This window comes from Mytilus californianus, unplaced genomic scaffold (genome assembly GCF_021869535.1).
Source record: "Mytilus californianus isolate M0D057914Y unplaced genomic scaffold, xbMytCali1.0.p SCAF_5, whole genome shotgun sequence".
Classification (NCBI taxonomy): Eukaryota; Metazoa; Mollusca; class Bivalvia; order Mytilida; family Mytilidae; genus Mytilus; species Mytilus californianus.
The window spans coordinates 9,545,356-9,562,923 of NW_026262701.1; the positions used below are offsets into that span (position 1 = coordinate 9,545,356).

The 17,568-nt window shown below is 33.7% G+C and overlaps 1 protein-coding gene across 1 annotated transcript; it reads right to left on the minus strand.

Moving 5' to 3' along the window:
• Window positions 1-13,495: 13,495 nt before the first annotated feature.
• LOC127700572 (toll-like receptor 2 type-2) lies at window positions 13,496-15,547 on the minus strand. The gene has a single exon (XM_052204122.1). It carries the CDS (start codon window positions 15,494-15,496, stop codon window positions 13,637-13,639), a length of 1,860 nt encoding a protein of 619 aa, XP_052060082.1. The 5' UTR covers window positions 15,497-15,547; the 3' UTR covers window positions 13,496-13,636.
• Between the last annotated feature and the right edge of the window lie 2,021 nt (window positions 15,548-17,568).

Here is a 17,568-nt window from a genome sequence, read left to right on the forward strand (position 1 = left end):
TAACTAGTACAAGGAATCCATAGATCGTTTCGGTTAACGCATTCGTGATTGTCAACCAATTCACGAGCAGGACGACAGATGCATCATACATTTATTTATTCCTAATGTCGTAACTACAACCCCGTTCCCTTTTCGCGAATGTGAACTACCGAATTAGTCTATTTACCGGGTTTATACTAACATAAGCAACACGACGGGTGCCACATGTGGAGCAGGATCTGCTTACCCTTTCGGAGCACCTGAGATCAACCCAAAGTTTTTTGGTGGGGTTGCTTAGTCTTTAGTTTTCTATGTTGTGTTTTGTGTACTATTGTTTGTCTTTTTCTTTTTTAGCCATGGTGTTGTCAGTTTATTTTCGATTTATGAGTTTGAACGTCCCTCTGTTATCTTTCGCCCCTTTTTTAAGTCTGAAATGTGGAACATGGAAAAAAAAGGTACAAAAGGGGTGATTAATCAACTCATCAGTGGTGCTCGAATCAATACAGTTGAAAGGCCAAACCAATTACGAAGTTTAAGAGCATTACAAAAATATGAATATTCCATAAAGTGGTGCCAAATCAGGCTAAGGCTATCTTGACTTAGGGTCGTTAAAACGTAACTGTTTCAAAAGATTTTTTTTTATTTATGAACAATAAAATTCCAACGAAATTACCGTATCAAAGTGTTTCTTGTAAGTACAGTAACGCTGACTGTCTGGTGATATCCTCGGGTACGAAACGTTAACCGGCAGTGTCATCAACCCAGTGGTTGTAAAAACTCCACAAATTGTATCTTATAATTTGGTACACCTGACGAGTACTTCGATTACATAAGACCCATCGAACGCCAAATCAAGATAAAGAGCATTTGGCAGTGAAAATCTCTGTTGCAAATCGTCCAGTAGCAGTGGCATAGACCGAGTGGTTATCAAAACGCAAAAACGCAAAAAATATCAGGCTCATTATCTGGTACGCCAGGTGAACGTTTTATCTATATGAGACTCATCAGTTGCGCTTAAATCAAAACAAGGTTGAGAAGCATTGAAGCCCAAAAGAAGAAACCTGAATATTCCATCGGATTTTAACATTTTATGCGGGGTAAATTTTCGGGAAATGAGTGAATCAATATTAAATTCATCATAGATACCAGAATTACAATTTTGTACGCCAGACACGCGTTTCGTCTACAAAAGACTCATTAGTGACGCTCGAACGAAAAAAAAAGATAAAAGGGCCAATTACAGTACGAAATTGAAGAGCATTGACGACCCTCAAATATAGCTGAGGTATAAAAAAAGAGAGGCGAAAGATACTAATTGGATATTCAAACTCATAAGTCATAAACAAACTGACAATGCCATGGCAACAACCAAAAAATGATGAAAAGACAAACAACAGTACACAAAACACAACATAGAAAAGCAAAGATTGAGCAACACAAACCCCACCAATCTCAGATGTTCCGGAAGGGTAATCAGATCTTCTTCTATAAAAAATGCAAGCTCTGGGATATCGTTTCAACTGAGAGATATAGACTCCATATGCAGGCGCTACTGGAATGTTGCTACATAAAATGGAAAGTTAACAAATTGGATGCATATATCATATCTTTGTGGTCAAGTTTTGTTTTCAACCGATACTCAATGTCAATTTCTAAATGCAAGCCAAGGTATGACTCAGACGTTGGTGATTTCTTGAAAGATTTTTTTGAAATTTCTGTGAAAATTGATTCCCCTTCAAAATATATTGCTAGATGTAAGTCAATAATATTATACATCAGCAAATACTACAAAGTAAGCTAATGATTAAGCAACTAGAACCAACACAAAAAAAAATATGGAATAAACTTAGGTCTCTTGAAAGATGCACAATTGTTGCTCCAGCAGTGATAATCCGTTGAAAAGTTGTGTTTGGTTATAGTGATGGCTAGGATTTTACTACGATAAGTGGAACATCACCATTGTCCTTTGTGTTAAACATATATATTCCAAAACGGATTCACTCATTTATTTAAATAAACATTGCATGCATAACACTTTCAAAAAAATACTTTAACTGACAAACAAAGAAACCTTTTTTAAATAGTTTTATTGTATATGTAAGCATCATTGAATGATTGTACATTTGTTTTGGTGGGGATCGTGTTGCTTAGTCTTTAGTTTTCTATGTTGTGTCATCTGTACTATTATTTGTCTGTTTGTCTTTTTATTTTTGGCCATGGAGTTGTCAGATTGTTTTTGATCTGTACGTTTGACTGTCCCTCTGGTATCTTTCGTCCCTCTTTTGTGCAGTACATATATACATGTATAAAACAAATAGAAAGCAATATTGTTTTTAGGAATAACAATTTTTACAGAAAATTAAAGAAGATCTTTCAAGAAATCCATATACATGACAAAACGATTACCTTTAAATTGTATGCCTTACTATGCTTAATATTACAAAAAAATCGATTGTATATACCTCAAAAAGTATTGAAGTGAACTGTGCCATTTTTTTTTATTCAGATGCAATAACACACATGTTCTACATGCTGGTAAATTTCATTTACATTCTCCTGCTTTAAGTCCGATCCACGTGTTTGGAGAATACATGACAGGCTCTTTGAAAGTCAAAGAAAAAGAGTAAGGTAGCATGTAACACATTGCAAATATTCATAATTTATCTACATATATCTTTTTGAATTGCAAAAAAATATTAACCATCTGCCCTTTTTGTGTTGCTTTTTTTCAGATTTAACAAATCGGTATATGGTATATTAGAAATATTTCTCTTGAAAAGGCATGAATTTTTGCCTATGTTTCTGACGTTGATACGTTCTATGAGAATATTCTGAGAACTTGTTTGCACTACTTTAGCTAACAGATATTTTACAATAAATATTTTGTGAATATGAAGTCGGCAACAAAATCGAAGATCGTCAAATTCAAGAACTGTTTGACAAGCTGTTCCGAAGAAGACAAATACAATGTTAGGTTGACAAGTCTTATGAATTCTTTGTGAATTCCCGCCCACCACCTCAGTGCGCAGCAAACTTAACTTAATTAATCAATTAGTTTATGAGAACAAATACTGCTGTTTTTTGCAATCGTTTTGACAGTTTGTAACGTCTTGACATGGATCCTTTACTATTGTTGTAATGACACATGTAACAAAAAAGTGACACTAGTAATCTTTAACGCAGGTATTATATAACATAATCTTGGAATTTATCCGCTATAGGTGTTTCACATAATATACCAATCCTATTGACGAACTTAATCAAAAATTATTTAATTCTTTTACAACATATTTATTATAATGATGCAGAAATACATACAGGATAAACAACATTTTGAAATGGTATGATTTAAAATATATTTAACGTAATAAAGCAATAAATTATCTTCGGTTGTAACTGTATCAAAATCTTCAAATAGACACCCAACCACACCACACACAACCGAACATACACAGTTATTTGTACAAAGACATTTTGTTAATTACTTTGTCTTGTGTTATGTCTAGATGATTTTGCATATTTCAGCCTGTCCCAAAATAACACATTTTTAATTTTAAGATAGGTATGAGTATTGAAACAATTTTTCAAATCAGGATCAACATGATCCAAAAGTTATATTACTTTTCAACACAATTATTAAATGACGACCTTTATCTTGTAAGCTTTTCCTCAAAGCCGTTCGAAATTCCATCATGCACCATTCACTTTTCAAGAACACACTGGATATAAGTAAGATGTTATAATAGCTATTTTCAACACTGTTGAATATATTATCAGCTATAGTATTACCAACTACAAAATCTCTATGATGAAGACATAGGTGCATGCTTTCCCAGCGTCTATTGACTCCAGATTTGGAAAAGCTATACGTATAACCAAGTCAACATCTTTCTCGCTGTAGGCAATAAATGCATCATAGTCTTTCTCTTCGTTTATGTCATTTCTAAATTCACATTGACAGTTTGTATTGAGTCGAGTAAACAAAATAACCTTGATCAGATTTCTGAAATAGATTGTCAACAAAGTTATGACGAACAATGTAATTGTTATGATGCTCATAACGACTATTGGAAAATGTATGACAGTGTCCTTGTTACAGATAAGTTCTGTAAATAAAGGCAACAGTAGTAAACCGCTGTTCGAAATTCATAAATCGATTGAGAAAAAACAAATCCGGGTTACAAACTCAAACTGAGGGAAACACATTAAGTATAAGAGGAGAACTACGACACAACAGAAACACAACATTAAAATGTAACACACACAGAAACGAACTATAATAACACAATGTAAGAGAGAGAGACGGACGTTTGATAGATTTGCACACTCCAGCGAACCGAGGTAATCATAAGCTTTTGGCATAGTCTCTGAAGATAGATATTCAATTACTACAATTATTCCACAGTCACATAAGAACGGATCCTTAGTGATATCGACTTTAACAAATTCGTGAGTTGAGAACGAGTCTATCATACCTTTTGTTAATGAAGTTTTATTATTACGCCGTAAATCTATTACTACTACTGATTTTGTCTTTTCGAGGTCATTCCGTAATCTCGTATCAAAGGAAGGACTTATATGTTATTATTGGAAAAGTCTATATATTCCATCAATGGGAATCGTAGTCGCCAGCCTTGTAGTTTATACAAAGTGTCAAACATATCATTACCAGGAAAATCTAAATTTTGAGATTGTTTGCAACGTCTGTATGAACAATCTTATTGCAATCATTTGTTTCTAAATCCTTCATTCCACTTATTTCAAAAACCTCAAGGTTGCTGTACAGACAGGTTCTCTTCTGAATGTAAAGATAATGATTATATTGATCGAGTGCATTCGTGAAATCAAATAAATATAAGTTGTGCATATCTTCCCGGATAGTCTTTGTTCTTCTCCTTATTATGGAAAATGCATTTTCCGGTCCGCATTCTGCAGCTCTTGTTATAGGCGAGTTAGCATTTGGCAGTGAATCGTATAATTCTCCAAGCCTTTGAATAATTGTTGTCCATTTGTAGATATTCTATTGTGTCGGGAATGCTTTCTATCAACTGATTCTTGTAATCAGTTCTGTAATCCTTAATTTTGCAGTCTTTGATATAAATTCTATTTATTTTGTCTGCTCTGAACGGCCAGGGAAAGTGTATGATACCATCTTCACAATTGACGGATTTGTCAAATCTGATTGATGATACTCGATAGGTAAAATTTCTAAATTCTGATAACTTTATACTGGAATCACCTTTAACGATACACACAATGTTAAAGTCAGTATGACCAGTTTGTGATATATTAATAACATAGGCTACTCCAGGGGCGTGTTTTATTAGTTTCTTCTGTACATCTCCAGAATGTCTTTTGGTGAAGAGTCCAAAAAAAATGAATCTGGACCTCTTCTGGAGATATTCTGTAGAAGAAGCAATAAAACAAAAATTCAATTTGCCGTCGAATATTGCAGAATTTTTTTTTATGTTGCATGACATTAATGAAGTTTACGATGATTTATTTGAAAATTAAGACAAGTCAGTTCCAATTCGGTAGACATGAAGTCCTGTAATAGTGTGCTCGGTTATGGCATTGATTTAATTATACAATAAGTTTAAAAACAAAGAAAATTGGTTGGAAGAATTCGCTGTGTTCGTGACATTTTTTTTTATGCTTTCCTAACTCAATTTTGCTAAAAAAAATCCGTCTTATCTGACCATTTGATTTTCAGGAATAATCTTAAATTGTACAATAATTTGTCAATGTTTGTCTGGTATATGATCGAAAAGAACATCTTGCCTGTCAAACATTTTTAAAGTAACCAAACTGGAATTTTTTTGTATAAAGCAAAGATATCGCAGAGTTCTCAAAATCTTTTTTTCCCTGGTGGTCCCTGAGGAAAATCTGCTGCTGGACCTAACATTATTTCTATTGCAAAATTTCGATGGTCAAAACCTTCTTACCAATACTTTTCGAAACTTTAATTGTATATGCATATATATACAAGGTATACAATGTCATGGAGTTTCTCACACTGTATATCAGTGTATAAGTCTACAATCAAAAATACTTCTCTTGAAATGTAAAAATCTGTACTTTTAACAAAATCCTAGAAATTGGAAACGTCTAAAAACAGCTGCATAAACTTACGAACAATCTCATGGGAAATAAAGCAGAAACTTTATCACCATCACACCAGAACGAACATGCATTGTCCAATAGATTTGGTGAATTCTTCGTTGGGAAAATAGACACAATTTGGAACAATCTGAGTAAATCGAACAACTCAAATTGATGATGCCCTTGAAGCCGATGTAAATTTCGATGGAAATCTGCTAACTTTGCTTTCACAAGCGTCAACTGAAGAAGTTCGAAAGATAATCAAGAGAGCTCCGGTAAAGTCATGCAAACTCGACCCAATTCCTACTTACCTCTTAAAATCATGCCTCTACAGCTTACTACCTATCATAACCAAGATAGTAACCACTTCAATGGCAGAATCGCTATTCCAGCATTTTACAAGGAAGCAGTTTTAAGACAGTTGATGAGTTAAATAAAAAACTATCGTCCCGTTTCGAACTTGTCTTTTACGTCAAAGATCTTAGAAAAAGTGAGTGAAACTCGGTTTGAACAGCATCTTGAAGCAAACTCACTTTTCGACAACATGCAGTCAGCATATCGTGCATATCATTCAACAGAAACAGCTCTACTAATGGTCTACCATGATATAGCATTGGCACTCGATAATAACTGTTGTGCGGTACTTGTTATGCTCGATCTGTCCGCTGCATTCGACACTATCGACCATCCCATTCTGATCAATCGGTTAGAATACTCTTACGGCATAACTGGATCAGCGCTGTCGTGGATGAGATCCTATCTTGATATCCGAACTCAACGTGTTGCAATATGCCCCGTATTGTCAGATGTAATAAACATTAAATATGGCGTTCCGCAAGGTTCGATATTGGGACCCCGCTTGTATTGTATTTTTGCAAAACCGATCAGTAAAATATGTCGGCGACACGACTTTAGCTATCATGGGTATGCTGATGACACTCAAGTCTACCTAGTTATCAAACCACTCGATAATTGGGACAACATAATTACACGTCTAGAGTCTTGTTTAGCTGACATTAATAAATGGATGTGCTTAAACATGCTGAAACTGAACCAAGACAAAACGGAACTGATATTATTTACACCAAAAACTCGTGTGAAGGAATTTTCGAATTGTCATCTGTCATTTGATGGATCAATAGTTAGCAATGCATCTGTGGTCAAAAACCTTGGTGTTTATTTTGATAGGACATTGATCATGGAAAAGCATGTCAATGCCGTCACGAAGTCGTGCTACTTCCAACTTCGGAACATTGGTCGAATTCGGCAATATATTACCGAGGATGCCTGTTAAACTTTAGTCTGTTCGCTTGTCACGTCACGTCTAGACTACGGAAACGATCTGCTATATGAAGTAAATGCTAGTTTAGTCAATAAGTTACAGCGAGTACAGAATACGGCAGCTAGGCTCGTTACACGTACCAAGAAACACCATCATATTACACCAGTTCTTGTGTCACTTCATTGGATCCCGGTGCAGTAACGAATACAATGTAAACTGCTTTTGTATAATTTCAAAATCCTACATGGCCTAGCGCCTGTCTATCTTGATGAACTTATTAGCGCCTATCAACCATCAAGATCTCTTATATCGGAAAATGCAAAGCGACTAGTACAACCTCGTGTACGCACCAGAATTTACGGAGAAAGACGTTTCGACAAAGCTACTGCGAGCCTCTGGAACAATCTTCCTAGCCATCTAAGACATGAACACTCCATCGAACTTTTTAAGAACAATTTGAAAACACATTATTTTAGACTCGCTTTCAGTGATTATATTTAACTTCTTATACTGACAGTGAGTTTTTATCTTTGTTCTTTTCGTTGTAGTATATGCCTTTTTAATTATAATTATCTTAATTGTTCTGTTTCCTTTTTATATGTGTTCAAAATTTTATTTTATTCTTATTGCATTGATTGTTTTAATGTTAAACACCTCTTTTAACTGCATTGCTTGTTTTATGTTTAGCGCTTAGAGTAATTTTATTTAGATAATGAGCTATATAAATATTGTAAATAATAATAATAGTAATAATAATATATGATTAAATCCTTTGGTTGTGTACTGGTTGATACTTTAGTCTAGAAGAACAATATTTATTTCAGTGTTAGTTCTAATTGGCTTTGAACAAACATCCAATAACTGCAAATACTCTTATTTCGGTGCTTTGTGTCTATTGTCTTAATGTTAGTTGTTTCTGTGTGTCTCGTACCGATTTTTTAGTTAATCTAATTGCAACTGATTTTTACAGTTTGTTCTTATATTGTACTCTTACACCACTTTCCCAGTTAAGGGGAGGGTTGAGTGCTCACAAACATGTTTAATCCTGCCATAATCTTTATGTGCCTGTTCCAAGTCAGGAGCATGTAGTTCAGTGGTTGTCGTTGGTTCATGTCTGTCGACTCATATTTGATTTTTTTGTGAATTGTTTTGTTTTCTATAATTAGGTCGTTAGTTTTTCGTTTGAATTGTTTCACATTTTTCATATCGGGCCCTTTTGTAGCCGACTATACGGTATGGGTTTTTCTCATTGTTGAAGGCCGTACTTTTGCCTATAATTGCTTACATCGACTTCATTTGAACTCCGGTGCATAGTTGCCTCATTGGCAATCATACCACATCTCCTTATTTTTTATATTATATACCTGACTTTAAAACTTTTGTTTTCCGGAACATGCATGAAATATTTGTCACTGGACGTTAAAGATAAGCAACCAACAATAAATCAATTCAAACTTGTTTGTGTTAAGTTAGGGGAAAATCATTTGATATTTATTTTTCTGGCGTTGGGCGGGAGACAGGAGGATTTTGAATATGAATATGGTGGTCTGGTAAGAGCTGAAAAATAGGCATTATTAACAACAGATTACAATGAATAATAAATCTGCAAAAAATCCTCCTGCCCCCTCCCCCACTCAAGAATCACAAATAGTCGTCTCCTTACTGTTATTGTCCGTGTGGTTCTTATATTTATCCAGCTTATCGTCCCTACAGGGATGTCTTCTAAGGCTGCAATACCATAAACACGTTTATCATTCAGCGCACATTTTAATATATCTGCATTCATAAATTTATTAATATAATTTAGACTAAACGACGCCATGTTTTTTATGTGCATCTGTCGTCTAAACCACCTAAGTCTATTCAAAAGGAAGAGGTACAAGAGAGCACGAAGATCTTTCCGATGCAAAAAAAGAAAACAGAAATGGACCTCTTCTGGCTCAATACGGCAGAAAAAAAAAACACGCCCCAGTTCTCCAGACTTTCAAATTCATTCGTAACATAAGAAAAATTGGTAAATGAATCCATGGAATTATTCATCTGATGTTATTGTGCCACCAAATCATTATTCTTTTCCGTTGTAACGGTTAAAATATCTAATGCAAGTCCAAGTCCAAGCAAAGGATAAATATCAAGAAATGTGAGATTATTTTTCATTCTGAGACGTTTCCTTGAATGATTTTTCATGGGATACCGAACGTGTTCTTAAAAAAGCACAACGTATCTAATTTTACAGCAAATAGAATGCTCTTAATTTGATTCATTTGTTTTCTACATAACAGATACGTAAAGTATTTACATAACAACAATAAGGATACTGGTGGTGTAAAAAAAACTTCAGATAATGACAAATGAAACGTTTACGGAACTGTGTACTCTCATTTACTAAGACATATTACACAGGCAGTCGTAAATGTTTTTCGCAATTTAATTTTTATCTGGAGTAGGTATGATAAATAGGTAATGTTTAAATAAACCTTCACGGATACTAGATTCTTATCGGACAACTTCCCTTGCATAACATAGCAAAAATTGATTTCTTCACTAAATTGAAGCTTTATTTGCACTAATGCCATATCATATATCATTGCACGCAAATTTTTAGTTACGTTCTGTATGAATGTTTTCCTAGACAATTATACGATATTTTGTTATCTGCACATCCAGCCAGCCTGAGATGAATTTAACAATGAAGTAACTTATTTTCTGTAATGTCAATGAATGAAGGTTGCTGCCCAGATTTGTCTCAATTTTTCCTTGGTTTTTAGTAATTCGTGTTCTTCCTACGATGCCATAAGAAACACATTAGTAGGTTTGTAGAAAACTGTACAAAAAAACTTAAATACAAATTGGTAAAATAAAATCAAGAAAAAAAAACAAAACGGTTTTTTTAACACCACTTTTTTATCAATTTCAGTTATACTTTTGTGTGTCCTGTCGATTTTTCTATTTCAACGGTATGGCAGCAAAATATTCTGAAAGGAGAAATGTAATTATCAGTTGTCATAATTACCACTAAAATATCACAAAACTGACCTCCCTGGTAAAAATGAAATATGATTTTATTAATTTACTTTTCGTTCCCGTTCTAGCCAAGAAGTCAACTCTTCAGTGCTAACATGAAATGTCATGATTGGGTCATTTATTGTAGAATTTCTGTTCACAAAGTATTATTATCATTACAAAGACATTGTTTTGATTTTTTCTAATCTTGTAAAAACATTACACGATTTAGGACAATTTTTTGAAATTTTTGGTTTTCAATACTCTTCAATTTTGTATTTGATTTGGCCTTTGAACTGTTTTGTTTTAGTGCAACAGATAAGTTTTATTTAGACAAAACGCGCACTTACAGTACTCAAAGCTGCAATAAACACTTAAAAAAATATGGTGACCTAAAAGAACATAAAAGATTGCCCAAATATGCTATATATGTCAAATTAACCGAAGGAGAAATTATAACCTGGTTTTCTGATCGCATGACAAATAATAAGCTTCCAACATTCATCAAAATAAGCTACTACAAGCAAAACTATTTTACTAATTTGTAAGTGACCTGTCGGCCTTGAGTGAGAGGTTTAGCGCTATAAAACCAGGTTCAATCCACCATTTTCTACAAAGGAAATGCCTGTACCAAGTCAGGAATATGACAGTTGTTGTCCCTTCGTTTGATGTGTTTGAGCACTTGATTTTGCCACTTGATTAGGATTTATATCTAGAAATTGACTATGAGGGTCGGTTGAAAACAAAACTTTACGACGAAAGAGATGATTTCGGCTTCCCAATAGTGAAGTTTGGGAAGCTGAAATCATCACTTCGTAAATTGTACGGACGCCATCACAAGTTGGTTCACCGTTATGGAATATCTGTTATATAGATGATATCGGATATGTTCCTTATGTCGTAACTACAATCCCGTTCCCTTTTCACGAATGTGACCTACCGAATTAGACTTTTTACCTTTATTTGTGACATTTTTACCGATTTTTGTTGTTTGTTTTGTTCATCAATATTATTAAATTTGACGCGACTGTCGTTCAAGTGAGAGGTTGGGCGCTGTAGTTTAGTGTTTTGATGTCAATTTAATACTGTAAAGCGAACTTACTACAGGCAAATCATTCGATTTTCTTCTCCCCTTACGTTAACACTAGAGAAATTGAAAAAATATGTCAACCCACCATTTTCTACATTTAAAAATGCCTGTACCAAGTCAGGAATATGACAGTTGTTGTCCATTCGTTTGATGTGTTTTGTCATTTGATTTTGCCATGTGATTAGGGACTTTCCGATTGAATTTTCTTCGGAGTTCAGTATTTTTGTGATTTTACTTTTTTTTTGGATCAAATTCGTTCGTGACTGTAACTTTATAGAAAGCTCCTTTTCCAATTAGATAGCAAGGATCCGTAATTTCTTTTTCGAATAAGAAAACGGCACAATACTTTACGATCTACTTGTATTTTGTATATATCACCCATTATGGATTGTATGTAAAACCTGAATATAATTGTTTCTAGTGTTTTGATGTCAATTTAATACTGTAAAGCGAACTTACTACAGGCAAATCATTCGATTTTCTTCTCCCCTTACGTTAACACTAGAGAAATTGAAAAAATATGCCAAAAATAAATATAGTATACCGATGTTCATTTCTCGTAAACATATTTTGAAAATGCAGATCAAGAGGCGAACAATTATCGAATTTCATGAATTCCATAAGAAGCGAGACCGGATGCGTCGAAAGGTTTAGTGTCTCCTGCTTTGCTTGCATCACCTGCCATATATGCGATACAGACTTAAATGAATAGTGGTGTCACGTGAACCTACCTGCCAGCTTAATGAATGATAATCTGTCACCGAAATTCCCAGTTTGTTGACTATGTTAATTCAATCTCTCCTGTTGATCTTTAAATAAAAGATGCCATAGATAGATTAACGATGGATTTATACCTTGATTTACACGTATAAATCGACACTGATGGACGGAAAATCAATTAACTTAAAGACAACAGAAATTACTTTAATTTCCCATCGTTAACTTTACTTTTACGAAGCAACATTCCTACAGCACCTGTATAGAAAGTTAAAAGTGTTCTAAGTTAACAGAGCTGACTCCTGTACTTGTAGATTGATTTCCTCCAAACTTCACTTTATTATTGGTTGATTTTTATAAATTTCAAGTCTGTCTTTCAAAAGTTACAAGACGTGAATTGCCAGATTTAAGTAATTTTTTGACATATTGTACCATAACTTGAGTTTGTTTGGATTCTTCATTTACTTGAAACTTGACATACTTGTTGGAATTGGTAAACATAAGCTAAGAGCCTGTAATTGAGTGGTTGTCGTTTATTGCCTTTTCTCATATTTGTTTTTCGTTTATTTTGTTGTATAGTTTGTTCTTGTATTGTGCCGTTGTACCACTGTCCCATGTTAGAAGGAGAGTTTGGCGCCAACAAACTAGTTTAACCCCGCCACATTCTATATGTGCCTGTCACAAGTCATAAGCCTGTAATTCAATGGTTCTCGTTGTTGCTGTATATCATATTTGTTTTTCGTTCATTATTTTGTACATCAATCAGGCAGTTAATTTTCTCGTTTGAATTGTTTTACATTTGTCATTTCGGGGCCTTTTATAGCTGACTATGCGGTATGGGTTTTACTCATTGTTGAAGGCTGTACAGTGACCTATAGTTGTTAATGTCTGTGTCATTTGATCTCTTGTGGATTGTTGTCTCATTGGCAATCATACCACATCTTATTTTTATATAACAAACCGTTCAATTTAAAAAAAGTTCCATATAGTACCAAGTATTAACAACTTATTTTTAGTTTTGAATTTTATGATGAATGTACTTTTCGGTATTTCTTTCCATTTTAATGTATTTATTTTGTTTTGTATATGCTAAACTTCTTTTAATATTGTCTACTGCTTCTATGGGATTTGCAATTTGTTTTTGGTATCAAACAACATTTCTGTAGAATTGAATCGCTGTAGGTGTAGCATATAATAATAAATCCTATTGAAGAAGTTAATCACAAATTATTTTACATATTTATCTCTAGGCTTATCATAATGTTGTAAAAATGAATTAACACTAAACAACAATTTCAGAAGGTATTCTTTGACCATAAATATTTAATGAGAAAGTCATTAGCTATATTCGAATGAAGAAATATATTGATTAAAACTGTATCAAAACCTAAAAATAGACACCCAACCACACTCACATACAAGCGCGTGCAAGTTATATGTACACAGACATAATGTTCCTTTTGTTAATTGTTTTGTCTATTCTTATGTCTAAATGATATTGCATATTTCAGTTTGTCCCAAAATAAAACATCTCCAATTCTAAGATAGGTATGCGAATTGAGACAACTTTTCAAATCAGGATCAACATTATCCAAAGTTATATTACCCTTCAAAACAATTATTAAATGACGACTTTCATCGTTTAAACTTTTCCTCAAAGCCGTTCGAAATTCCATCATGCACCATTCACTTTTCAAGAACTCACTAGATATAAGTAAGATGGTGTGATAGCTGTTTTCAACACTGTTGAATATATTATCAGCTATGGTATTACCAATTACAAAGTCTCTATGATGAAGACAGAGTCTGCACGCTTTCCCAGCGTCCTCTGACTCCAGCTTTGGTAAAGCTGTACGTATAACCCAGTCAACATCTTTCTCGCTGTAGGCAATAAATGCATCATAGTCTTTCTCTTCGTTTATGCCATTTCTGAATTCACATGGAAAGTTTATATTGAGTCGAGTAAACAAAATTACCTTGATCAGATTTCTGAAATAGATTGTCAACAAAGTTATAATGAAGAATGTTATTGTTATGATGCTCATTACGACTATTGGAAAATTAATGACAGTGTCTTTGTTACAGTTTAGTTCTGTAAGAGACAGACTTAACAGCTGACGTCCACGGACATTTGATGGATTTGCACACTTAAGCGACCCTAGGTAGTTATAAGTTGTTGGCATAGTCTTTGAAGATAGATATTCCATTACTTCAATCATTCCACAGTCACATAAAAACGGATTTTCACTTATGTCGACTTTAACAAACTCGTGATTATAAAACGAGTCTATCATACCTTTTGTTAATGAAGTTATATTATTACGCCTAATGTCTATTATTCCGACTGATTTTGTCTTTTTCACGGTCATTCCGTAATCTCGTATCATTGGAAGAACTTTTATGTTATTATTAGAAAAGTCTATATATTCCATCACTGGGAATCGTAGTCGCCAGCCTTGTAGTTTATAAATAGTGTCAAACATTCCATTACCAGAAAAATTCAAAATTTTAAGATTTTCTGCAACGTCTGTATAAACAATCTTATTGATATCATTTTTTTCTAAATCCTTCATTCCACTTATTTCAAAAATCTCAAGGTTGTTGTACAAACAGGTTCTCTTCTGAATGTTAAAATAATGATTATACTGCCTGATTGCAGTGCCTAAATCAAACAAAAAAAAGTTGTGCATATCTTCAAAGTTCGCCTTTGTCCCCCTCTGAATTATGGAGAAAGCATTTTCCGGTCCGCATTCTGTAGCTCTTGTTATAGGCGAGTTTGCTTTTGGCAGCGAGTCGTATAATTCTCCAATTCTAAGAATAATTGTAACGTTGTCCATTTGTAGATATTCTATAGTGTCGGGAATGCTGTTTATGAATTGATTCTTGTAATCAGTTCTGTAATCCTTAATTCTACAGTCTTTAATGTAAATTTTATTTAGTTTGTCTGCTCTGAACGGCCAGGGAAAGTGTATGATACCATCTTCACAAGTGACGAATAAGTCAAATCTGATATTTGATGAAACTCGATATGTAAAATTTCTAAATTCTGATAACTTTATACTGGAATTACCTTTAATGATACATACAATGTTAAAGGTAGTGTGACCAGTTTGTGATATATTGCATAGGCTACTCCAGTTCTCCAGGCTTTCAAACTCTTTCATAACATCAGAAAAGTTGGTAAATGTATCTATAGAATTATTCATCTGTTGTTGTTTTGCCATCAAATCATTATTCTTTTCAGTTGTAACGGTGAAGATATTTAAAGCAAGTCCAAATCCAAGCAAATGATAAATATTAAGAAATGTGAGATAGTTTTTCATTCTGAACAGTTGTCCGTGATTGATATTATATGGGATACCGGATGTATTCTAGGTCCCTATAAAATAAACAGATTTAAAAAAGCAGAACGACTTTATTATTTTTCAGCAAATAGAATGCTCTAATTCATTTTTTCCCTACATAACAGGTACATAAAGTATAAAAATAACTTTTAATAAAATAAGAATAATGATGCTGTAAACAAACTTGAAATGATAATAAATCAAAAGTTTATGGAACTGTACTTAAACCAATTACTCAGACAGTCGTAAATGTTTTCCGTAATTTAATGTTTATCTGAAGTTATTATGATAAATAGGTAACATTTAAATGACATTTTAAAATATGAAAACCTAACATAGCCAGTCGTATTCAACCTTAACGGATATTAGATTCTCATCGGCCTACTTCCCTTTTATTGTATAGCAAAGCTTTAAAAACTAATTACGTCGCTAATTTTAAAATTTATTTGCACTGAAATCATATTATACATTTTTGCACACAAATATTTGGTTACGTTCTGTATGAATACGTTTTGCTTGACTATTATACCGGGTATTTAACTAGACCATACCCGCGACATCGCGGGTCCGTGACTGAATTAAAGAACCTACGCCTTATCTTTAGCCTGGATTTTAAGAATTCGTATTGTCATTTGGTAAAGTCACGCTGATTATAAGGTGCACAGTTATTCCCTGTATAATGACGAAGTTCAGGTGTGATTATTACCCAGTAGTGTGCCTAACAGAGGCGGAACGTAAGATTAGGTAACAGGGAACAGGTAATTTTGTGACAGATACTATTGAAATCGGTATCGGATTCGACCCGGAACTTTTTAATTATTGGTAATATTAATTATGTGGAAAACAAAAGGGCCTGGAATGGTAATTTTTAATCTACATCATTGTCCTATATTATTTATAGATAAAGTTAAATTTTGCGGGCAGTACGTCGACTAAGCATGCACGAAAGCGTATACGTATAAGACACGGATCGATAACGGTCTCCGAATTTAGATATTTTCTCAAAAATTGGCGTTTTCTGTGGAAAACAGATTATTTCAAAGACAAATTTAGGAAGTACATTTATACATTTATACGTCGTATCACAAATATTTCCGACATGTATGGCTTCAGAGGAGTTGCGGCTCAATGAATATCGGTCTCTTCATTTAGTAGTATAGATTTTCATCAGCACTCCTAGCTAACCAAAGAAGAATTTAACGATGCATTGGTTAATTTTGCTGTCCATATCTGTATCCATTTAGTTTTTTTTTTCTTTTTTGTCTTTAGTAAATTCATTCTATTCCTGCTAGTCCATACGAGACAAATAGTAGGTTTGAAGAAAATTTTCTTTGTCCTATCTGTGTTTTCTAACGGTGCGGCAACAAGAGTTGCATATTTCAACGGCATGGGAACAAAATGTTATGAAAGGAGAAATGCAATTATGAGCTGGTATAATTAGAACTAAAATATCACAAAATTTAAAACCCGGTAAAAAAGATATGATATTTTATTTTCCTACTTTTATTTCACGTTCTAGTCAAGAAGTAAACGCTTCTGTGCTGACGTGAAAATTAAATGATGTGGTCATTTCCTGTAAACTGACTGTTCATACAATATTAAAATCATGAGAAACCTTTGGATTGTTTCTATTCTTATGCTTAGATAGCCCCAACAAGATTCAGGACAACTTTTGGGAATTTTTAGTTTTCAATATTCTTCCACTTCGTTATTGATTTGGCCTTTTAACTCTTTTGTTTTGAGCGCCAAATTATGTCCTATGTAGACAAACGCCTACCGGGGGTTCTCAAAAAAGAAATTAACACTTTATAAAATTGGTTCGTCCGAAGCACTTTTTCTGGATTTATCGTCACCAGGAACACTCAAACTTAAAATTTGAAAGCCTGTAAAAATACCCGAAGACGTCAGCAGCTATATTTCCAAAAATGACATAAAAAGATTAGCCAAATTCATCTATTCAGGCCAACCTTGCCTAAAGAGTAAATTATAATCTGGTTTCTCCGAATATCTATAAAAATTAGCTATTACGTGTATAAGCAGAACTATTTTAC